At 34.6% G+C, this 24,940-nt stretch overlaps 1 protein-coding gene across 1 annotated transcript in view; it reads left to right on the top strand.

Moving 5' to 3' along the window:
• DPYD (dihydropyrimidine dehydrogenase) overlaps positions 1-24,940 on the top strand; it is an 807,016-nt gene that overhangs the window by 643,469 nt on the left and 138,607 nt on the right. The window contains exon 19 of the mRNA XM_057718457.1: positions 6,871-7,013. Within this exon, the coding sequence (XP_057574440.1) occupies positions 6,871-7,013 (143 nt within the window). The remainder of the gene's footprint in view (positions 1-6,870; positions 7,014-24,940) is intronic.

Genomic DNA, 24,940 nt, shown 5'->3' with positions numbered 1-24,940 from the left:
TTATCTTTTGAGAAAAATGTAAATGAAGCCTTTCTTCATGGGATTACTTTCAGCCATTTTATACACATACACATCATTTTTTTCTAATTTTTATTTCAAAATTGATTTTATTGCAACCAAAACAGTGGAATTAACTGTACATAATAAACTATAAATATATATATACACACACATACACATACATATACACATACATACACATTTTAAGTTATGGGAATAAAGTTTATTTTGGTAAATAATGTTAAACAAAATTAAAGTTGCATGCACTCATAACATAACTCAACATCCTTAATTTCATATATGTATGACCCATTTTCTTGCTTTCCTGTGTTCTGCTAAATCACCATATCCTAAACTACTTCAGAAAACTGACATACTGAAATGTAGCTTTACTTGTTTCACTTACCCTTTGATTCCAAACAAAACTTTTCATAAGCATCTATCTCCGGGCTCTGGGCCCATTTCATTGTGTGTGTGTGTGTGTGTGTGTGTGTGTGTGTGTGTGAGAGAGAGAGAGAGAGAGAGAGAGAGAGATCATTCTATTCACCCTGTTTTGTTAACATTTTACTTAAAATATTGGGTATAGAACCACATGTGCTCTTCTGAATGTACAGTTTTAGAATCATTGCACATGCCGTATGAAAAAGTTTCACAGCACAGAATCTGAAAATGCCTGTTCCTGTATTGTTCTAGAAGCATTATAAAAAAAAAAAGTCATTTTTCGTTGCAGAAGTGATCATAAACACCTTCTTACCTAAAAGAATCAAATAATATGGAAGTATAGATATCAAACTTGAAAGTTCCTCTTCAACCTGTTCCCCAGAGATAACTATTAACAGTGTAAAACTCAACATTCTATGCATTTACATGCCCACGTACTAAATGCAGTCATATTTTTTTTACCTAAAATGGGACCACACCCTATATATTGTTCTGCTACTCGTGATTTAACACATAACATTGTGTCCTAGAGATATTTCCTCATCAATTTTAAAGGTTTCCTGCGATATCACACATGGATGAACTATAGTTTACTTACTAGCATAACTGCTAGCGATTAGGTTGTTTTCACTGATTTGCTATAAAAAAAAAAAACCAGTATTTCAAGGAGCATATTTGTGCATGTAACTTTGTGTCTATGTACTAATGGAATAGATTTCTCACAGTGGAGTTTCTGCATAAGCCATATACATTTAGATATGGCAATTGCATTATAAATCTAAGATTTATTCACACAAATACATGTGTTTACAATCATAGACTCAAACTATAATTTTTAATAAATGAAATGACTTAGGATCTCCAAATTTAATATCTAGGAGGTTAATTAACATTCCTTAAGTATGAAGTGTTTACCCCCACATATTTATAGTGAATGGTTATTTCTCTGATCAGTTTTCTCTGGCTTTGAGAACAGTATTAGCTTATACATACTATAGGAACCAGGCACTGTACCAAGTGCTTTCCACAAATTGTATCAGGTAGTAGTTCCCAAATTGCTATGATATTATTGTTTTTGATGTCCTTGTTTCACAGATTGGGAAAACTAATGTTCTAGGCAGCAAAGGAACTTGCTCAAAGTCACAATTGCCTAAAGTAATAGAGCTGCGACTTACACCTAATTGGTTGGACTTTAGAACCTGTGCTCTGAGCATTAGACCGCAGGTGATATTGATACTGGTTTTCTTAGGCAAAAACAATGTGAAGATGATCCTCCTTATAATTGCTATACTGTCATTTCTCAGCAGTCACTGAAAAGTATGGACTCTGATGTCACAGAGACTTGGTGTTTAAACTTTTAAACTATGACACCAAACAAGTTTTATTCAGCTTGAACTTCCCTTTCTTCACATACAAAATGGAGATGATAACATCTGCCTGCACAGCACTGTAAGGGTTTAAATCACACACTGTGTGTGAAACCCCAGTCTCGGTGTTATGCTATGGAAATCACTCCAAGAACAAGTGCTCGGAAAGAAAAATGGCCCCTTCTCTGGTAAATAGTATTAATTCTATTGCTTTATAATGTCTGGCACATGCTAGATACCAAGTTATTGAATATGAATTGACTATGAACATATTGAATGTTATGAAGCAGATAACTATAAAGATACAAAGATTCAGGAAAATTATCTTGAAATAGTCAACAAAAATAAGAAAATTTTTAGCTTTTCCAATAAACCTAAAATAACAACATAAAACAATTGGCTTTCTTTCTCCCATTTCCCCTCTTTAGATTTCATCCCTCTCGATACAACCCTTGATCCTTGAAGTACTTCAGTTTCTGGTTGAATTATGCTAATGTTCTCAGAGGCCTTTAATCCATGTAAAGATGTATTTTTAAATAGCTGTGCTTTACATATTTATCAGTATATTAGATTCATTAACATTTTAAAGTTGCTTTAAAGGATAAATTTTTGGTGCTTGATTTATGTGTATTTTATAAAAATCAATCTCTCAGCTCCTAAAACCTTAAAATTCTTGATTTGCTAATAGTTTCCTTCTTCTGGGTGATGTTAAAACTATTAACAATTAGAGAGTCAAAGTTCAATTTCTAATGAATTTGTTATCCACTTAATTCATTATATTTTAATTAATGTAAGCAAATTAAAACTACATTTTCTTTTTGTATACACAGTGAACACGAGTGAGTATTATAACCCAATTTCTGTTTTATTGCCAGCTAGAGCTATTATCAGGGAGTTTATTGTGGACTTAGCTCTAACAATTAATTCTGTAACAGTAGCTGTCCTAGGAGTCAAATGATTAAGGGAAAAACAAACAGAATTAAACTCAATTATTCAAAATTTCAGTTATCCAAAATTAGCATATGTTCCACACTATCTTGCCCATTAAAAATGTCTTTCCTTTTCAAGGATTTAGTCATGCTAAGTAAAGCTCTGCCTCCTTCTCACCAATAAACTCGAGTTCTGATGTTGTCATTAAAAATCTTGCATATTGATTTAGTGGACCTTTTGATTCTGAAAATAAGATCTTAAATACACGAATATCTGCCTTTGAGATTTTCAGCTTTGGAGTCAGTTAATCCTACTAATATTATGACACCACTAAATGAAAGCTGCTGGAGAGGGGGAAAGGAGAGGGAGATGTGTGATTCTCCTAAGGGAGCAGAGGTTATAAAGTTTCATCATCGTACCATCATGCTCTTGTCTCCAATTAAAAAACATAGTTTCTTTGCATTACCAAGCACACAGCAACAACATAGAAGGCACAAAGGAAAGTAAGTAAATGCTGCCTCTGAAAGCAATTGTCCTCCTAGGTAGTACAGGTTATAATAGCAAACATCTGTGTAATCTTTATTATGCACTAGCCCTTTATATATATTAAATAATTTAATCCTCAGAACAGCTCTGTGAAGTTATGTTTATTTTATTATTTTATAAATGAAAAGATTAAGAAATTTGCACAAGGTTACACAGCTTGTAAATAATGGAGTAAGAATTTGAACCTAAGCAGTTGGCCATGTTGTCTCTCATGTTGTAACTAGTTCATCCTCAAATTCCCTTCCTTCTAGAATTTATATTAATAGTAATTATAAAATATATGATTTTTAAATGAATGTGAAGTTTTCCTAATGGGACGTGTACGGAATAAAAAACTGAACTCATATTATTTACCTTGAAACTACCTCCTAAGATTATTGAAGCTGGTGTTTTGGGTATCTACTTTGGGTGGCAATATTGTTAGAACATAAACTGATTAACTGAGATAGTCTTTTAAGCTTTTCAGATTCACTTACAATTACCTCTTTTTTAAAAGAAGGCACAGGTGCTTAATGTTTCTTGAATAGACAGGTGAACAGATGAATGGATAAATGAGGCCTGAGTAAGGAAACTGTTTAAGTCATAACACATTAATACTTACATATCCATATGTAATAATACTGCTAACAGTAGCATTTTTGAAATTGCATTTAAAATAAGCAAGTATTTTCTTAAGAAAAAAAATTCATCAAAATGAGATTGGTTAGTTTTAAATTCAACATCTCTGGCTTACTGAAATGTTTTTCTAGACCATGAATCAATCAAATGTTATGTAAAGTTTATCACAGATCTATGAATTTAACATACTGATTTGCATTTTAAGATATGGCTATATGGAAGACCTAGATTGATTAGATACCAAAAGTTCATTCCAGTCCTCGAGGCCAACTGAATTTCCCATCAGGTTCATCTGGTTACCCCATGTAGATAAAGGCTTAATTTAAATTGCATGTTGCCTATTAATTAATTTAAGCTTATAGGATTTAAATTTTTTTCATTTAAATCTTGTTGTTTCCTTTAGGATTGAGTCCACTTTTAATTCCCTGAGCTTTCAAACTGGCTTCTTCCTCCCTAGTCTTTGGTCTAAAATCATTAATTACTGTAGCAGTGACAGAATTTTAAAAATCCTTATCTCAATAACTGTGATTCTGGAAATCTTTATGCATTTTAATGAACATATGTACAATCTTGTATGGTATTGATATATGTATTTCTTTCACACCAAAAGTTTTATTTTTATAATGAATCTATTATTTCTTCATTTCTGTCATTTTAAACTAGGGAGAAATTTCTGTGTAACAATTTATAAAGATCCTTTTACATACCTTCAGTTTCCTTCCAAAAATTTTTCATGGCGAATAAAAGTCATTTTTAAACCTATTCCCCATAAAAATGCTGAGAACAGGTAGATTATGTTTCATGTTAAATCAATTGAGTTACAAAGAAAACCAATCAAATGGAATTCATAATGGAAATTTAAACTGAATTTACTATTACCCAGCAACAGAAGGATCCATTTCTTCATTTTTGGATCACATTTCCTCAAAGAACATAATTACTCTTAATTTTTAAAAAGATACCTTTATTAGTTTGAAAAGTTTCCATGTTCATTAGGTAAATTAGAGGAGTTTTAGAAAAAGAAGAAAAACATCAAATAGAAAACATCTTATTGACCTAGTTGAACATCTTCAAATGCCACTGAGGATTTGATGTTTTTTAACACCTGTGTAATAATGTTGCCCTTTAAATGTAACTGGTTAAATTTTCAAAGCTGTGTTCTGGGATTTTGCCATTTGATGTCCAGTAATATCAGTTGGAATATGTGGCCAAATCCCTGTGTACCACTTTGAAATCTTACCCCTTAGTGTTAATGATAGTCTTCTAACAGTGCAGTTAGAAATAAATTATTTATGTGCTTAGCACAAATTTCCTTTACTCTCTAGGGTCAACTAAATAAGAAAAAAATAGAATCCCAATATTTCTTTATTACTTCAAAGTAACGTGTGTAAAAGAACCATCAACTTATTATATATTGAACATGTCAGTAATATTATGTCGAGATAGCTGTATGTCTTGTCTAAAAGGTTTGTTTAAGTTACAAATTCCCTTAAAAATGCTTTCCTCGTTTACTTTTGAATTTTGTTTTAAGTATAGCTAAAGATATGTTTTTATAAATATGTGTGTGTATTCTTTCCATGCATTCTCCTGTCCACTATGTTAGCCTTTAAAACATATAGACTAAGAAGAAATCACTGACAAATATTTTGAAATAGAAATAGAATCTTGACGTTCAGTTTCTAATTTGCCCTAACTTACTGTCTTGTATTTAAATGTCAATTATGGAATTCTGAAGTGTCAGCATTGAATATTCTTGACTAAGAAACACTGGTATCTAGAAGAAGATTTTTTAGGTGTGGGAGCACCAAGTAGACATTTCCTCAAACATTTTTGGCGTTGAGTGCAAAAGCATTAGTTATACATAAATTCAGTTTCATCTGAAGTGAACAGGATAGAAAGAAAACTGATGTTAATGAAAGCTTTTTGTGTTTCCTTAATGGGAGCACCAATGAATACATATTGAGAATGCTGGTAAGGATGCTTTGGTGGTGGAGGAGAGGCCAAAGTACTCACCACATGAAGCTGATTTTGCCGTTTGCTTTGTGGAGCTGTGATTTAACGCAATGCTACATTCTTGCACAAAAAGAACTATTTTTACTTCAGAAAATACCTTTAAAGGACCACTGATTTATGGTCCATTGGAAATATCAAATTCTATTACTATGTTATGAGACCATTAATTTACTCCAGGCTGTGTTAACCCTTGAGAGTCTAAGCAGCCTTATACAGTGTATCATGTAAAACAATGACCTCAGAGTGTTCTGTCCATCCATGCAGCCATTATTACAATTAGAAAATAATATATTGGTAATGTTTGGTTAAATAATGTATAAAAAAATCAAACACACACTCTCTACTAAATTCTAGTAAATTCTCTTTAACTTGATTACAGTTTTCTAATGTATAAAAAATTAGGTTAGGTTCACTATGTTTCATCAAATTTGGGGAAATACATGTAAAATGCAATATGGAATCTGTAAGTTCATCAGCACCTTGCTTGTTTTTGCAGTATCTCTATTCACACCAGCTGCTTTATACTTCGCAGAAACATAGAGCTGTATGTCTATTTATGCACTGTATGTGATTGTTTTTCTTTTACAAAATCTGCTGTTCCTTGTTCTTTTTAAAACAGAAGCATGAGTTTTCCATACAATCTTTTACACATTACTGTATATCAAATTGTAATATGTATGTATTTTATGCGAGCGCTCTAGAGTTGCTATACCCACTTGCATAACATGCCTGCATGCAATAATAGCATCAAAGTCCTTAAAATAAGTACACATCCATTTACAAATTAACACACTTTGAAACATAACAATGCTTGTATATTACATGTGTATATATCTTAACTAGAAATAAAATTGAATCTTGTCTAGTACAACACTGCCATCACATGATAGTGGTTATAAGGCAATATGCTCAAGTGGTCAGTATACTAACCATTGATCCTCCTCATTTTCCGTAGGCACAGCCATCAGACCTATTGCTTTGAGAGCTGTGAGCACCATTGCTCGTGCTTTGCCTGGATTTCCCATTTTGGCCACTGGTGGAATTGACTCAGCTGAAAGTGGTCTTCAGTTTCTCCACAGTGGTGCTTCGGTACTCCAGGTAGTCCTTGTGTTTGCCTGTCCCTTCACAAAGCTCCATCTAACAAATAAAGTGAAAATTAAGTGACAACAAATATGTTCTTGTAGGGTCTCTTGAGAAAGAGGCTGTGCTGGATCAAAAGGGTGGCACTCATTGAGTTTCTGTTATGAGTTGAGAACAAAGTTGAGGTCCATTTCCTGTCCTTTTGAGGGCTTACAAACCCTCTATTTTTTGTAAGGTATTTGTTCACCTGTATGTTTCTAAAATAAGTGAGATTAGGTTCCAAAATGCATACCATACTGCTGGATAAAAACCAAATACATGAGGAAATCTAGGTAAAAGTAAAATCTTGATTGAAAAATAAAAAAAGTCAAGGACAAGGCCAATACACAAAATCAATGCTGTATGGTACTGGAGGGGTTCACAAACTTGACTCTGAACTTCCTAGTAGTCAAAGCAAGGAACTCACAGCTTTCAAATATAGAAATAAATTGGTTGTTTACCTTCTTGTGGTACAAAACTGAGGGAGAATCATCCATTGTCTTTATAAATTGATACTCTGAGATGTAGTACATCATTAGCCCTCTACAAATAACTCAGAAATTAGTTAATTTTTTTATTATTTACACACTTGCTTTTTATATTATAATGTTGTTCAGGATAGACACAGTACAGTGCCTCAGCACTTTATAGCATAAGCATTTCTCTCAGGGACCAGATATGCAGGTTTGGATGGTCTGACTTGACCCAGGGGTAAAATTTTTCACATGATGACTAGGCTGTGACCTCTGAGGTAATCCTTTAATATGGCTTCTTACTACCTAGCATTGATGGTAATTGGGAAGCAAAATGTTTAGCATTGCTTATATTTTCTGGCAAGAAAGTGGAGTGCAGTATCTTGTGTTGCCAATTTAACAATCAGAATTAACATCCTGTTATAAAATATAAAGTAGAAGTAACATATACCAAAATGCTCATGGAGACAGACTTCCGCTTCCAAGAAGATAGAGTAAATGTACTTTTCCCTCTGGTTCTGAGTAAGTATAATTAAAAACCTTTATATATAAAACTAATAGAGACTCTGAAAGGTGAAGAGAAGGCAGTCTGGCTTGGAATTGCAGGACCCAAGGCACAACACAGTGAGAATTTCCTGGATTTTCTTTTTGCTTCTTATATCTCAGAATTGGAGCCAAAGAAGTCAGCAACCCGGAAACAACAGGTGCAGGCAAAAAAAAAAAAAAAACCAAAAAACCCTACTTTTTCTAGCCAGAGAACCACAAAAGGGCAGCCTAGCAAGACAGAAAACTTTTAGACCATAACTGCTCTACTCTAAACAAACACCACAGCTAAAAACTGCAGCACCACACCTATCCACACAAGCAAAGGACAAGCATGAGTCCTATACTTCCAGCCTCAGGAGGCTGTAACAAGGCACCCAGCTTTGCCCTTGGGCAGTAATGAGCTCCTATATGTGGGAGGCATGCACTTCCACTCCACTGACAGTAATGAAGTGTCCCTTCTCCTCCCTCCTGGGGTATTGTCAGAAGAAATCTAATGGAGGGTCAGGACTTTTATCACCACCCAGTGGTAACAAGGCCACTCTCTCCCCTCCTCTCAGCACCCTGGTGTCTGAGGAGACCTAGGGGGGAGCCAAAACTCCTATCCTCTCTTAGCAGTAACAAGGAGTTATGCCCCTTAGGTTGAAAAGGGGGCCAAGTAGGGCTCCTGGGCAGTAACAAGGCAGCATCCTCACCCTCCCCTGCCAGAATACTATCCAAAAAAGCCAGCTAAAACAAAAGGTTTAAATAAGATGAAGAATCCCTTAACATAATACCCAAAATGTCAGTGTTTCAATTGCAAATCATTTATCATACCAAGACTCAGGAAGATCTCAAGCTGAATTGTAAAAGACAATTAATAGATGCCAATACCAAGATATCAATAACAGAGATTTAGAATGATCTGATGAAGATTTTTAAAGCAGCCATCATAAAGTTACTCTAAGAAGCAATTACAAACATGCTTGAAACAAGTAGAAAATATGGAAGGTCTCAAAAAAGAAACAGATATAAAGGACCAAATGGAAATTTCAGCACTGAAAAATATAATAAATATAAAACTCAGTTGATGGGCTCAGCAAAAGAATGGAGAGGACAGAGAAATAACCAGTGAACTGGAAGGCAGAGCAGTAGAAATTAACCAATCTGAAAAGCAGAGAGAAAAAAGACTGAAAGGAAAAAAATGAATAGTCTCAGGGAACTGTAAGAATGTAACAAAAGATCTAATATTCATGTCATCAGAGAACCAGAGGAGAGGTCAACGAAGGAGGAGATGAAAAAGAAATAATGTCTAAAAACTTCCCAATTTTTGTAAGAGACATAAACCTACAATATTTAAGAAGCTGAATGAATCTCAAACATGAGCGATCTAAAGAAATCCATACCAAAACACATCATTGTCAAACTTCTGAAAACTAAAGACAAAAAAAGGCCCTTGAAAGCAAGAAAAAAATGACATCTTACTTATAAGGAACAAACAATTATAATGACAATAGATTTCTCATCAGAAACCATCAAGTCCAGAAAGTGGGACGAATTTTTTCCACTACTGAAAGAAAAGAACTGTCAACCCATAATTCTGTTTCCTTCAAGAAGGAAAGATAAAACAATGCATTCTTAACTCAAGAAATAGTAAGAATTTATTTCCAGGAAGCATAACTAAAAGAATGACTGAAGGAAGTTCCTTAAGAAGAAGGGAAATGAAAAAAGAAGGTACTTTGGGGCATCAGAAAGGAAGAGAGAATACAGAGCAGTATCTTCAAGAAGAATCTGGAAGATAATGGATGTCTAGGCTTGACTATCACCTCAGTTTATTTTCATTAACATGGAGGAATATGTGAACTCGAGGATAAAAATGGGATATGAGTGGTTTCCAGAAAAGATTCCTGCTCATTTCCAGACATGTGAGCTTGGGCCAGTCACACATGAGGGGTGAAAATTGTTGACTATCTACTGTGTGCTGATTCTAGCTACTTCTAGATACAGTATTTCCACAAACTACCTGGGAGTGAAATCATTTTATACTTCTTTGACATCATCTGAGTCTTAGAGGATGAAAGTAGTGTAGCCAAAGTCACATGATTAGTGCTAAAGCCAGAACTAAGACCTTGGGTTTCACAACCACAAAGCCAACGTTCTTCCAACTGGTCACACTGCCTGTCTCCCTCCCAAAACCTCTAAGGTGGGAGTAGCAATAATAGGTGATCTTCCCCACCTACAAAAAGCTTACATGTTTAGGCTACAAGTTAATTCTTAGAGTAAGGGTTCAAAGAAGAGAAGAAACGTAAGAGCATAGAAAAATAAATCAATATGATATGTTCCAAACACAGATGTGCAATTTATGAACCATGGTATGTAAATATATAGAGTTCTATGTGTCCTCCTAAAAATGTGTGGTGAAATAACCACTCAAATTGCAGTTTCTGCTTAAGCTCATCTTAGATCAAGAAGCAGAGAATCACTCAAACTACCATTCCCCATGGTGGTCTTTCAGCTCCACCTTCTACATGAAATACCTCACCAGCTTAGTATCTGTTGGCTCAGATTTTCAAAAGAGGAAATCTGTTTGTCTCAATTTATCTTTTCATAACAGGCCTCATCATAAAACACTGGTCACCTGATGTATTGACCAGTGTATAGCAGAAACACATTAAATATTTGCAGAAAGAATTTTTTAAATGAATGTGCTTGAGTTGTCATTTTTTTAAACCAGATTGTGAAGAGAGGATGAGAGGGTCAACATGGTATGTTGACTGCCAAAGCACTGCCCCTTCAAGCTCTGGCTAGGAGTGGCCCAGGGACTTTCCAGCTATGTAGAATATTGACTCCCAATTGATGTTGTTAAAAATGTAAATTTCCATACATAGGCTTTTACTGGTATAAAATTACAGATTATGTATCAATTATGTGTCATTAGCTTTAGTCATGTTTTTATTCAGCCAGAAAATGTTTTTAAACCAATTTTAGCTAAAGTATGAACTAAAATCAGTATTAAGATATATTTAGGACAGTTATGAGTGGGAAAATCCTTGAATTTACAATTTTGGCTTAGCATTTGAATGGGGTGGAGAACGTATAATATTTCTATCTCTCTTCCATTGTAACTGAATTTTACCCTGTTCCACTCCCTAGTCCTAGGTTAATCTAACCTTTCATTTGCTATACTTCTGGGCTGCTGAATATTATTAGAGAAATTCAAGTAACTCTGCCAGTTGAATTTATTCCAAATTCATAGTGTTTAATGTCAACTTGGCCTTGGGTGCTAGTAAGCATTAGTTTTTATTCATTTTTAAAAAAATTCCCTTCAAATTCCCTCTGGCAGTTGGTTCAGATCTTTTTCGTACACCTCAAGGTCCTAAATCCCTCCATCATCACCCTCCCATTTCACTGTTGCTATTTGTTCATTGGCTGTTACCGCCCACCTCAGTCCTTCTCTGACTCTGTAATATTTCCCTTGAAGAGCCCATCCACTTATATGTCTTAAGATGGAATACTATCAAACCTATCTTTCTAACTGTTTCTTCTCAGACATAAAATATGTACTGACAAGGTGTATTTTTTGCAAGACATAATCGGACAGGTGAATTGTATTTAAGTAGTGTGATGGTACTGATATACTGGAGTTCAGAAAAAGAAGTTATGGGTGCAGAAATAGTGATATAAATTAAACAGTTTGAGTCTGATTTTCTTGATGCACATATATAAACTACATAGATAAGCAAGTTCACTACTGAAACAAGGATTTATACTCAAAGTAACAATTTCAAATTCAGTTTTAAATGAATTTAATAACCATGACCACCTATGTGACTTCAGAAAAAGTACTGATATTTCAAAAGTGGAAAGCTAAATTTTTTTTCATAAATTTGGTAACTGTGATAGAGTATGCTTTTCTTGTTAATCAGTATGCATTACAGAGAAACATTCATTCATTTATTCATTCAGTAAATATTTACTGAGAATCTGCATGCCTAGGACTATTCTAGGAATTTGGAACACACACTTCTGTGAGTAGAACAGACAAAAGTCCATTACCTCATGGGGCTTACATTCTTGTGAGGACAAAGATATAATATAATAAATAAGAAACATAAGTATATTATCTGGTAGGTAAGATATGTGCTTTGAAAAAAAGAGGTCTCATTGCAAAGCTAACATCTGTATAAAAAACTGAAGGTGGTGAATCAGGGAAATTTTTATTGAATGAAAATACTTTGATTGTAGCATCTCTTGCTTAAATTTTTGCTAAGTGAGAGTTTAACTGAAATATAAAAATCACAAAATATTTTAGGCCACCTTGCAGTTTATAAATTGAAAACGCTTTTTAGGGTTTCAGGTTGCATTTTAATGGGCAATTTTTTGCTTTTTGAAGTCTTACAATTTTTAGGAATGTACCATTTCTCATTGGCACTGTTTATTTCTATTATCTTATTCTACAATTTGCTTTAACAAGGATTTTAACATTTCAATGGTAAAGCAATCAATAACCCTACCTTAAAAGTGCTTCAGTTAATGTTGAATATAAAACCTAAGGACTTAGCTAGAGAGTAATTTGAGCATTCCAGATCTTTCCCCTGGAACAACTGTGGAGCAAAAATGACTACTACAACAGAACCAGTTGCAACACTTTGGCCAAAAAATAAGATTCAAAACTGATGATGGGTCTGTATTCTTGGGTAACTGCTCTTATTACTTTTCAGTCAACTCAACTAACTCCTAATTCATTTAAGTGAGTCCCAGTGTCTTTGAAATCTTATTTTTCATCTTTTTTCATAGACTCTCATTAGTTAGAATATGGAAGTTAGATCTATAAAAATTCTAAATGAAAATTATTAGTAAATTTCAGATACTGAACACTGAAATTTATAAATACCTCTTTGTTAAATTACATTCTCAAAATCTTCATAAACTCTTGAGGTCTTAAATCTTTTGAAAGGCTACTCTGAAAAAAGGAAGTTTACTTCTTGCTGCCAATTAGTTATTCAGGAAAGGGACAGTAAATTAACAACTTGAATAATTTCCCTTTAAAACAGTTTGAAAGATTACTTTAGTAAATTAACATTGGCTTTCCTTTTTTAACTTTTAGTTTAAGTTGTTTGTCCCACACCTAGCCTTCAGATTGAATTCCTTCATCTGATTTAAGAACTAGTCTACAATTTCTGTTAATAAAAAATTATTTAGGGATTTCTATTGCAACCAAAACCCAGACTGAGTCAGTTGCTTTTAGTGATAGATTTCATCACAAAATGTTCACTCTCCTCTATTGTATATAGATAGAGGATATAAGTACTATACTACCTTTTTTTACACTGAATTACTTTGGGTTTCTATAATAATTTAATGATATTGCCATTACAATTCAATCTTTTAAAGACTTTGATTCAGGACATCAGAAATTATAGGGTCATCAGTTCATTCATGTACAATTATGACCTGTGCCTTCATTGAGATTGTATGGGTGGTTTTTTATTCCATTTCTTTTGTATGGATTTGTCACTGAAGTTAATAGAAAATCCTGAAATACAACAGAGAGAGGGAGTGTAGTGGGCATTTGCTATGAGTCATGGTCATGTGACAGACACTCAGAGTTATATAACCAAATCAATTTTTGGCAATAATCAGCTGCTCTGATGGGGCTAGTTCAAGCTAAATGGAATTTTTTAATGTGATCAAAAGATGTATTATTTTATTGAAACTAGAGAAAAAAGTAATTGAAGCAGCACAATGACACTATTTCCACAAGAGTGCAGATGTGTTACGGACATTCTCTGTTGGTCATAGTGCACAGGAAGTCTTCAGTGCTTCAGCTACATAGGTGGGTGTCTTTAGATGGTAAAATTTTTGCATACTATATTCTAAATTCTTATTGGGTAAGTGGAAAATATATTTATTCAATTTTTTCTTAATTTTTATTTCATCACAATTCCCTTTAAAGTCAGACTATGATACATGAAGGAAGAATAGTTGATACTATTTAAACTTATTTTAAATGTTATCAGAATTATTTCACATAGCTAGTTAAAATAGACATATTTTTTCTTTCCACTATGCAATTTCTTGTTTCCTCGCTTTAATGAGTGTTTCATTTACAATGTTAAGGATAATACGCAAGTATTTATTTTAAAAAATAGAAACCCTATATTCTTAAAATAATATATAGGAGAAATATGCTGTTAGTGTCCATTCAATGAAATTCAAATTAGTGTCAATTATTACATTATTTTAAATTACTTTAATGGGTAGTTTCTTTAATGGAAGAGGTTTTAATTTTTGAAAAACATCTTGATTCCAGTGCAACAATGTTGTTTATAAGTAAATAGAGAAAATTAAATGGAAACCTGCTAGGCTTTTGAATGATTACACACTTGATAGATTAATATCTAGATTCAAAAGAAATTAATTGAAATTAAACCTGATCTTTTTGAATGACAGTTTTACTATAAGAAAAAGTAACTATATCACACAATGACTATTTTATATGAGAAAATAACCATGAGTTAGCTAAGATGTCTGCAGATATAGCCATATGAAGTTTCTGATCTTGTGTAAACTTCCTTGGGTAAATTTTTTCCCGACTCTGGCCATATCCTTTACACTGTCTGTTCCTTTTTGCATTGTATGCAGAGCTATAGTGAAACTACTAGTCTTACTTCTTCATCAAAGAATCTTCATATGTCTGACTAAAGTTTTAAACTATTATTTACCTTTTTATTCTTCAGTTTAAAAAAAAACCCAGTTATTTATTCTTATTTCACATATTATTTTCCAAATATTGTCTTTTCTATGTTGGTTTTCTCTGAATCTTTCCAATTTATCGTTTGAAATTAATTGTGATTAAACATAACTAAGTATTTAATAATCATTCCATAATTTATCCACTCAAATGACTATTAGAAATAGTCACTTGGGCGCTAATGTATTTTCAACACCACTAGTAACTACTCTTCATACTTTGAGAATGGATCTCATTTCCTGTAAACAAAGCTAAAGAGAGCCAAGCTGAGTTAAAGCTGGTTGTTGAACTGAATTAGGTATACAAAATCTTGAGTCTCTTTTTCTGTCAGTCCATAAACTGACTTTAATAAACAGTTTAAAAAGGGTGTAACAAAATTATTCTGAGCAGTGCCAACATCCACCAAGGTGATTACTTTGAAAAACTCAAACTAATTTAGATGTGTATAATTGTGTGTTTGTTTAAAAACCCACCTCAATGTTTTAGAGTCTCATTTTGGTACTAAGTTAGGGTTCAGAATTCAGACTGAATAGAGAGTTAGAAAGTGCTAGGCCATATTTTGTAAAGAATATTAATGATGAATATTATCATCTGTTTTTCAAAAAGTCTTCTGTAGTTATTAATTCATTTAGTTCTTACAAAGCTCTGAGTCTATCAGTAAGTGTTTTTAACCCTATTTTATAGATTTACAAATTTGTAATTACCTTAAGTTTGTTTGATCAGTTGGCTAACCAGTGCGATTAGAAACCATGGTTCCTGATTTCTACCCCATGATTTATCTGTGCATCTCCTACCATCCATGTTATCGTGCTCAAGAAATGCGCGAGCATAATGAAAAAGAAATTCATCATCGTTCACAACCATGTGAATGCATGCTCTGTCCTTCACTTGTTAACCGATGATTCATTCTCAGCTCTTGAACTGCTCCTGTGTGTCGTTTGTTTACCCCAGTCTTATAATTTTCCAGCTGAACTGCTTACTCCTTATTAAATACTTTATCCATGAATTATTCAGTTTCCAAAATTATGTTCTAATTATTTTTTTTATACTTTAAAAATATATTTTCTATTTTATTGTTTTATATCTTCATGTATATCATACAAATGTTGGGTCTCCTTGAACTGAGGGTAACCATCAGATCCATTACATCTGTAACCTGCCTCATGATCAAACTGGCTTCGATTGTTGACACAAAAAACTCTCATGTCCTTCAAGCCTCAAGTAGCCTAAAGAATAAGATATTTGCTAGAGTTGTTTTTCATGAACTTGGAGTCAGCTCTGTCCAGTTCTGAGCTGGAGTCTAAGAATGGTTGGGACCACCGACCCTCTAACTCGACATGTGTGAGTGTCTGCTCAGTGACCTTTTGACATCAGAGGGCTGAAAACTCCACTCTCTGAAAATACTAACACATGAGTCCCATTAAGGACTTAGCTGCACTGTTGCAGAGCAATGATCTCACCTTTCTCTTCCAATCACCTTTCCCCACGCTCCCCATGCCTCAGCTTTGCCTGATAAACAGCCCCAGCCCTGACTTTGGGAGATAGATATGAGATTTGTCCTCCCATCTCCTTGTAGGGCTGCCTTATGAGTAAATCCCTTCTCTGTTGCAAAACTTGGCGTCTCAGTGTTTGGCTTGTGTGTCCAGCAAAGGAACCTGGTTCGATAACATCTTTTTCTTGTATTGAGACCACTGTTTTTTTTTCTAGTTTTTTTTTTTTAAAAACTTTTACTGAGATATACCTGACATACAATAAACTGCATGTATTTAAAGTGTACAATTTGACTTTTTTTTCTTATTAGTAATGTATATATGGCAATCCCAACTCATCTCCCCCAACCTTCCTCCCCCTTCCCGCCCCCCTTTCTCACTTGGTGTCCATATGTTTGTTCTCTACATCTGTGTCTCTATTTCTGTCTCGCAAACCAGTTGATCTGTACCATTTTTCTAGATTCCACATATATGTGTTAACATATGATATTTATTTTTCTCTTTCTGACTTATTTCATTCTATATCAGTCTCTAAGTCCATCCATGTCTCTACAAATGTCCCAATTTTGTTCCTTTTTACAGCTGAGTAATATTCCATTGTGTATATGTACCACATCTTCTTTATCCATTCATCTGTCAATGGACATTTAGGTTGCTTCCATGACCTGGCTATTGTAAATAGTGCTGCAGTGAACACTGGGGTGTATGTGTCTTTTTGAATTACGGTTTTCTCTGGGTATATGCCCAGCAGTGGGAATGCTGGGTCATATGGTAATTCTATGCTTAGTTTTTCAAGGAACCTCCATACTATTCTCCATAGTGGCTGTATCAGTTTACATTCCTACCAACGGTGCAAGGGTGTTCCCTTTTCTCCACACCCTCTCCAGCATTTACTGTTTGTAGATTTTCTGATGAAGCCCATTCTAGCTGGTGTAAGGTGATACCTCATTGTAGTTTTGATGTGCATTTCTCTAATGATTAGTGATGTTGAGCAGCTTTTCATGTGCCTCATGGCCATCCATATGTCTTCTTTGGAGAAGTGCCTATTTAGGTCTTCTGCCCATTTTTTGATTGGGTTGTTTGCTTTTTTGATATTGAGCTGGATGAACTGTTTATATATTTTGGAGATTAATCCTTTATCTGTTGATTCATTTGCAAATATTTTCTCCCATTCTGGGGATTGTCTTTTCATCGTGCTTATAGTTTCCTTTGCTGTGCAAAAGCTTTTAAGTTTCGTTAGGTCCCACTTATTTATTTTTGTTTTTATTTCCATTAATCTAGGAGGTGGGTCAAAAAAGATCTTGCTTTGAGTTATGTCAAAGAGTGTTCTTCCTATGTTTTCCTCTAGGAGTTTTATAGTGTCTGGCCTTACATTTAGGTCTTTAATACATTTTGAGTTTATTTTTGTGTATGGTGTTAGGGAGTGTTCTAATTTCAATCTTTTACATGTAGCTGTCCAGTATTCCCAGCACCACTTATTGAAGAGGCTGCCTTTTCTCCATTGTATATCCTTGCCTCCTTTGTCATAGATTAGTTGACCATAGCTTATCTCTGGGCTTTGTATCCTGTTCCATTGATCTATATTTCTGTTTTTGTGCCAGTACCATATTGTCTTGATTACTGTAGGTTTGTCATATAGTCTGAAGTCAGGGTGTCTGATTCCTCTGGCTTCATTTTTTCCCCCATAAGATTGCTTTGGCTATTCAGAGTCTTTTGTGTCTCCATACAAATTTTAGGATTTTTTGTTCTAGTTCTGTAAAAAAATGCCTTTGGTAATTTGATCAGGATTGCATTGAATCTGTAGACTGCTTTGGTTAGTATAGTCATTTTCACAATGTTGATTCTTCCAATCCAAGAACATGGTATATCTCTCCATCTCTTTGTGTTCTAATAAATTTTTACATGTGCTGAGTAAAGAAAATCTGGATCTTTCTAGAAAACTGACTAATGTAGGGTTCCTGAGTTCTGTTTTGGGGGAAGCATAGAAATCCAGTTGATCAAATTTTTAAGTAACATGAAATAGGGAGACCCAGTAAATTCCAGTGTCACTTCAGGAAAAGCAAGGGACACATATGTGACTGATACAATATAAGAAGATAAAGCTGGTTATTGATAAATGTAAGGTTCAGATGCAAAAATTTAATTATACATCTGAAATAGAGCTAACTTTGACAAAGAAAAGATTTTGTGGAAAAGCTGTGGAGGGATTTAATTCATAATAAGGTCAACAAAAGCAGCATATTGATGTAGCTTCCAAAATAAAAAATGTCGATGTGATCTTAGTTGTATTTGAGATGTGATATTTAGTAAAAGGGAAATGAGGTCCTTGGTGAACTCGCATCAGATGACATCGTTTATCACATGGTGGTTGCCCACTTTGTGCTAGGCACATTTATAGCCCTAAGGGTACAGGGATGTTCTCAGACAACTGAGAATGCTTTCAGGAACTTTGCATGCTATAGGCTCCCTCAAAGGAGTGGTAAGATGATCGAGCCCAGATTCAGATGAGTGAAAAAAAAAAAGGTCAGCCATGCAGAGGTCTGGGAGAAAAGTGTCCTCCTGGCAGAAGGAAGAGCAAGATCATAAATGCAAAGTCCTGGTGCATAAGGGAGAGGGCAGTCTTCTCTTGTTTCATGACAGGAAGATACAACAGAGATGAGGATGATAGGTGATGAAGGGGCAGTCACAGGTAGAGGGGGACCTTGTGGAGTACTGTAGGCCACGGTGGAGATTTTAGATGCTATTCTCTTTTTAATGGGAACCTATTAAAGAGTGACAAGGTCTTTACATTTTCCAGGCTGACACCATACCCCTTCCCTCTCTCTACAAATCCTGGAGCAAGTAAATGCTCAGTGAGCCCTTTCTACTTTGAACTTCCAGAGTACCTGGTTCACTTTTTAATTTACAGTTTTTATCCTCCATGATTCAATTCTCCTCTCTTCTAGGGCTACAGCCAGCCTCCCTCATCCTTGGTTAGCTGCTTTGCAAATATTTTTTGACTGTTTCCAAGGATGATGTTCCCCAAAATGTGTTTTTATCAACACAAATCCATCACTTCTAGAAAAAACATATCTCCCAGTGCATGTTCTGTTAATGGTAGAACACCATTATCAACTTTCTATACAACAAAAACATTATTAAATTTTGATCCAAAAATCAGACTTACACAAATCCCTTTCCAGAATCATTCAGTTCTATCATGTGCTTAATATATTTGAGTTGTTTTCCCCAAGGGTTCAGATCAGAATAGATTGTTCATACCATTCTAAGTATTTCTTTTACAAGAAAAAATGAAAGTACAGACCACATAATTTCTAAGTATTTCTCTTAAAAGAAAAAAATGAAAATACAGACCACAAAAAGACATTTCCCAGTTGGTTCCTCATAAGAGTTTCTAGGCCAGACATTCAATTTTGTACCCTACAATTTTACTTTTCTACTTTGTATGTGCTATCCCAATTTTTTATCACTGGTTTTTTGTTTTGTTTTGTTTTTTGTTTTTGGCCATGCTACATGGCTTCTGGGGTCTCAGTTCTCAGTTCCTTGACCAGGGATTGAACCCAGGCCACAGCAGTGAAAGCACCAAATCCTAACCTCCAGACCACCAGGGCACTCCCTTTATCACTTTTCTTAATTACATTTTTGAGATGACACTGAATTATAGCTTATTATAACAATAGTATTCCTGTGTTATGGCCACTCTTTTTAAATGACTTCTCTCTCTGCCATATGTTTACTATCCTTAGTCTAATAAGTATAGAACAGATTCAGATATTTTTCCAGTGTATTTTAAGGCTGATTCCTTTGATTTTTTTTTTAGAATGTATCTTTATGTTTTGAAACAGCAATTTCTTTTTTCAATCATTAACAAACCAAACTTTAGAAACTTTTATCCTCCTTACACCTACACATGTGTGTACATGTCTTTTTATTGTCAGTCTCATTTTTGGTCATCACCTCCACAATACAGTCACAACAAACTAGACCCTCTGAAGTTATCTTTTTCTGAAAGGATCCAGTCATCATCTGAGTTGTGGTGCATTCTGGTTTTGCTCCAATTTTCTTTTCTTTCTGTTTTTCTTTTTTTTTCCTGTTGAGATACTCCTGATTTTCTTCCTAGCTCATTTCTGTATTCTTTTTCTTTCTCTCTCTCTCTCTTTTTTTTTTTTTTTTTGGCCATGGCAATGTGGATTTATTTAACATTAGAACATTCCAAAAGACATTTTACTCTGTGGATTAAAATAAATCCAACAGTTTTAGATTTTGTATATTTAACACATTATTTTTACTTGGAGCATACTACAGAGTTAATTTTCTCTTTTGTGAAAGAAGAAATAAGCATTAAGAAGAAAATGCCTTTATGCACTACAAATAATTGTCATACAAATTTGAATTTTCACTTGTCCTGTTTATTAAAAATATTGTTTTGCATATAATATGCAGTATTTAAAATGTGAGCACCTAGCTCATTTCTTATGCGGTAGATTTGAAAAAAATCTTATTTCTAACTGTCTTCAAAGATTAGGAATGTGAAGATTTATTTATTCACTTTCTGATCTTAATGTAGGATGTGTCCAAGGGGGAGGGAAAGGGAGGAAGACTCTGTCAGGCAGTAGCTGCACTATAGAACACATAGGGCTCCACGCCAAAGATATACCTGAGCTCTGAGAACTGCTTTAGAAGAGTTAGTGATCTCTCTTCTTAGTGAGGTAAAATTGAAGCCAAATAGTTCTGCCTTATACCTCTGTATTATTGTGTGGTGTGTGGTGTTTTGTTTTGTTTATCTTGCAAAACAATGTCTCAAGTTCCTTGCTCTTCATGCATTCATTTAAAAAAACATGTTGTTGGTCACTCATGTTTTTCAAAAACCTGCGTTTATTCTAGTCTTGAAGATTCTTGACAGTATTTGTGTGCTATTGTGATGTATCCGGATTTGGTTGTATTGCCATGTATAGGATGGTAGTCAGGAGAAGGAGCTTTGAAGTTCTACAATTCTTTGCCCAACTCCTGGCCTCACCACTTTATAGCTAAATAAGTTTACGCTAATTATTTAACCTCTGTAAACCTCGGTTTATTCATCTATATAATGGAAGTTATAGTATCTACCTTACTGGGTTGTTGTAAGGGAGAAATGACATTTAATATGTTAAAGGAAGTATCACAATTCAGAGTCCCAGTACATCTAGTGTCTCCCTTCTGCTCCAGCTGCTCTGATCCTGCCAACCTCTTGCCATGCAGCAATGCTTGGCACATCAGGGAGGCTCCAGCACCCTGGTACAGCTCTCAGATTGGTTGGAAAATGCATATCAACTCTGCTTGTGTTGGTTTCTCATTATAAACTCTTAGAAGAAAGAGTACCATGATTATGTAATTTTAGTCATATAATTGATATTTATTAGAGGTTTTCTTGTTACAGATGATAATGATTTGCTAAGGATTAAAGACTAAGCAAATAATTTGGATGCACATTTATTTTTGCAGTATTGATTAGGACTCATGCAAATAATGATTATGAAAGAAATTACAAAAAAAAAAGAAATTACAGTAAAATATCAAAGTTCTTATAGGCCTACAACATTCTTAAAAGACTTTTTATTAGGAATCACAACTATGTCTCCCATTTAGAAGTTTAAAAAAAAATCAATGATAACTTTAAGGTGCATGAGAAGTTGTAAAGGAAATTTCTGTCAGGATATCTCTCCAGTTCCAGTGACTCCTAATTCACAATTCAGAAACCAGGCTTAGGCCAGATGACCTCTGTCTTAACTAGGAGCATGATCAAATTCAGCCTTGAGATACAAGTTTATGGTCAGTTCCATTAGGTAGAAGAATTTTTATCAATTAAGTTTGACACAAACGTGACAATCTGGATTTTGTCAGAAGTATTCTGTGCAGATGTGTATAAATATTTACCGGATTTTTGTATCTTGCTCTCACACTTACACTCCTTAGAAAATGTATCTGATAGTAACTGTTTACTTAAATGTTAAAAGTTTGCTGGAGGAATGGAAATTACATCATCAATGCTCCCAAATAAAATGCTTTTAGGGGAAACTTTTGAATATTTTATTGCAGACTATTCAACAAATCGTAATTTCAGATAGAGGACCAAATGGATTTCTGTTTTATCTAAGCTAAAAAAAAAAAAATCATTCAAAAGCTTGGCTCTCCAGAAATATGTATCAGTGCATCATGTATGTGTTTTATGGCATCAGAGTTACAGTTCAGTAGATTTCCAAAAGGCTTTGGAGACAGAGACATGAATTTTTACAGATTCTAATTACAAGTCAGAAGTCATCTCACTGCGGGAAATTAAAAATGGAGACAATTAGAGAAAATTCCAGTTGAAAGAAAAATGCATTATGGAAAAAGCAATAAAAGCACAAAAAAATAGGAAAGTAAAATCACCTTTCAGTAATTCTTCTATGATTCAATTGTAGATCAATAGTGTGTAGTTAATGCGTTACCAGGAGAGCATTAATTTGCAATTACGGCAGGTGATCCGATCCTCTGTTTTCTGTCCATTGACACAGATGACCTTTTGTGAAAGAGATTCTATGGCCATTATTTTAAACAGAGTAACAGAAAGGCAAAATGAAAGTATAGGTCACTTTTAAGCTGCAAGCCTCTTACACAATCCAAAGTGGGAACCTTTGTAATACAGCCCCCAGACTCACATAAGGGAATAGAACGAGCCTGAGCGTGGGCATGTCTGTTTGCGTGCAGGATGGATGTAATATGCACTGTATGATGATGGGTAAAAATGATCCAAGGTGAAACTACAAATGCCCTAAATTAAGCATAAAATAAAAGTCTATTTTATTACATATCTCTGTAATAAACCTTTCTGCGGGAAGATATGAGAAACTTTCATGCAACCAAATGTGTGTTTTGCAATGCTTCCTTTTGAACATGCGAGCTAAGTAGCCTGGGAAGGAGAGAGTCTGATGCCTCAACAAACACACATTCTTGAAAGCAAGGGGCCCTCAGCTCTTTAGAGACCATGTTCCAATCATCATCATTTGGCAAGGACCCAAGTGGCCTTGTCCAGAGTCAGCTACACAGGCAATGCTATCAGCCTCAGAATTGCCAGCTAAGCACAGGAGACCTCAGAAGAGTGTACCTTACTGATGAATGTTTCGACACGAAAGAAAATGCATCAGATCGCTTAGAGTGAAATCCTAGCTCTGCTGCGCATTAGCTATATGACCTTGGTACTGATAGGTGTGTGAACTTTTTATACTTCAGTTTTGTTATATGTAAAGTGGGGATAATGGTAATACCTACTTCATAGGATGGATGTGAGGATTAAACATTATCACATGTAAACCACTTCAAACAGTACCTGCAACAAAGTACCTCACGGATGTTAGATAGGAATGACCATCAACATCATGCCTCCACTAGCATTGTTATGCACTGAGAAAGAATTTTAAAACAAAACTTACAGCTCTCTATTCTAACTTTTGATGAGCATGTAGCTAGCCTTAGCTGATTGAAACTGAGCCTAAGGGGAAGGTCAAATGCTGATGGTTTGTTGGAAGGTAAAATCTAGTGTAGCTAGAGTAAAAGAAAACAGAAGTGAGATTGAGGAAGATGCGATTTTAATACAAGGTAATGCATTACTGAGTTGGCCACTGCTTCACAAGATGTGAAGAGAAGCCGGTAGTCAGTTGGCCACATGGATTGCCTCCAGACAGACTAGATAAGAAACAGTGCCTTGGGACGATCCATCACAGGGAAAGTGGAGAAAAAATTTATCTGCCATTCCCTTCAGCCTTCTCTCTCTCATTGGTTAAACTTCATTCTTCTGGAGAGTTAACTCTCCCATCCTTCTGGGTTTGATCACCCTGCGGAAGTGGGCTCCTGTACACTGCAGTGTGGCCTGTTATGACACTCCATCCAGGATTCGAATCTCTTCTACACATCTGGTTATCAAGCCTCTATATTTTATTTAATTTAACTATATTTCTATTTTTTTCATGGATAGATACATTTTTTTGAATAAATGAAATCACAGTGACAGATAACTTATTACCTTACAAGTTATCCAGTTAAAACTGTACGCAAATTCTGCCTCATATTGTGGAAAACCTACTTCCATGTATCTTTCATCTACTGGTCTTACTTCTTTTTAGACAGAATATATTCATATTATTTTTGTAAAAGCATAGAATTTCAGAAATGGAGAAAAACCCTGTCAGTACAGAAACAGTTAAATATTATATTCATACAGTTCATACCTTCGCTTATAAATGGTAACGTAAGTAAAATAGTGTGCAATTTTATAGTAATATTTTTACCACACTATAACCTAGATCGCTTCACTCCCAGAATGAGACACAGAAAGCTAAGAAGTTGGGTGGTCTCAAGTAAGAATGATTTGCTGTGAGAGAATTTAGATGGGTACCCGAAGACTCTCTGGAACCTGGAGAAATTAGGACAGCAGTGACCTCAGTGTGCAGAAGTGATCCATGCTTATAGCTGGAAACCCAGGGGAAGTGCTCTGAAATGCTTTCAGTAATATTTAAAAACTGAGTAGCATACATGCAAAACATATTCTAAAGTTATTAATCAGAAATATACCTGACAAGCTGATGGGACTTGTTTCTTTCTGGAAAGGTGTCTAAAATGAGCGTTGCAGTGATTTGAGAAGGAAGAATATCA

This window comes from Hippopotamus amphibius, chromosome 1 (genome assembly GCF_030028045.1).
Source record: "Hippopotamus amphibius kiboko isolate mHipAmp2 chromosome 1, mHipAmp2.hap2, whole genome shotgun sequence".
In the NCBI taxonomy this organism is placed as follows: Eukaryota; Metazoa; Chordata; class Mammalia; order Artiodactyla; family Hippopotamidae; genus Hippopotamus; species Hippopotamus amphibius.
This window is presented reverse-complemented; position numbering and strand designations above follow the sequence as displayed.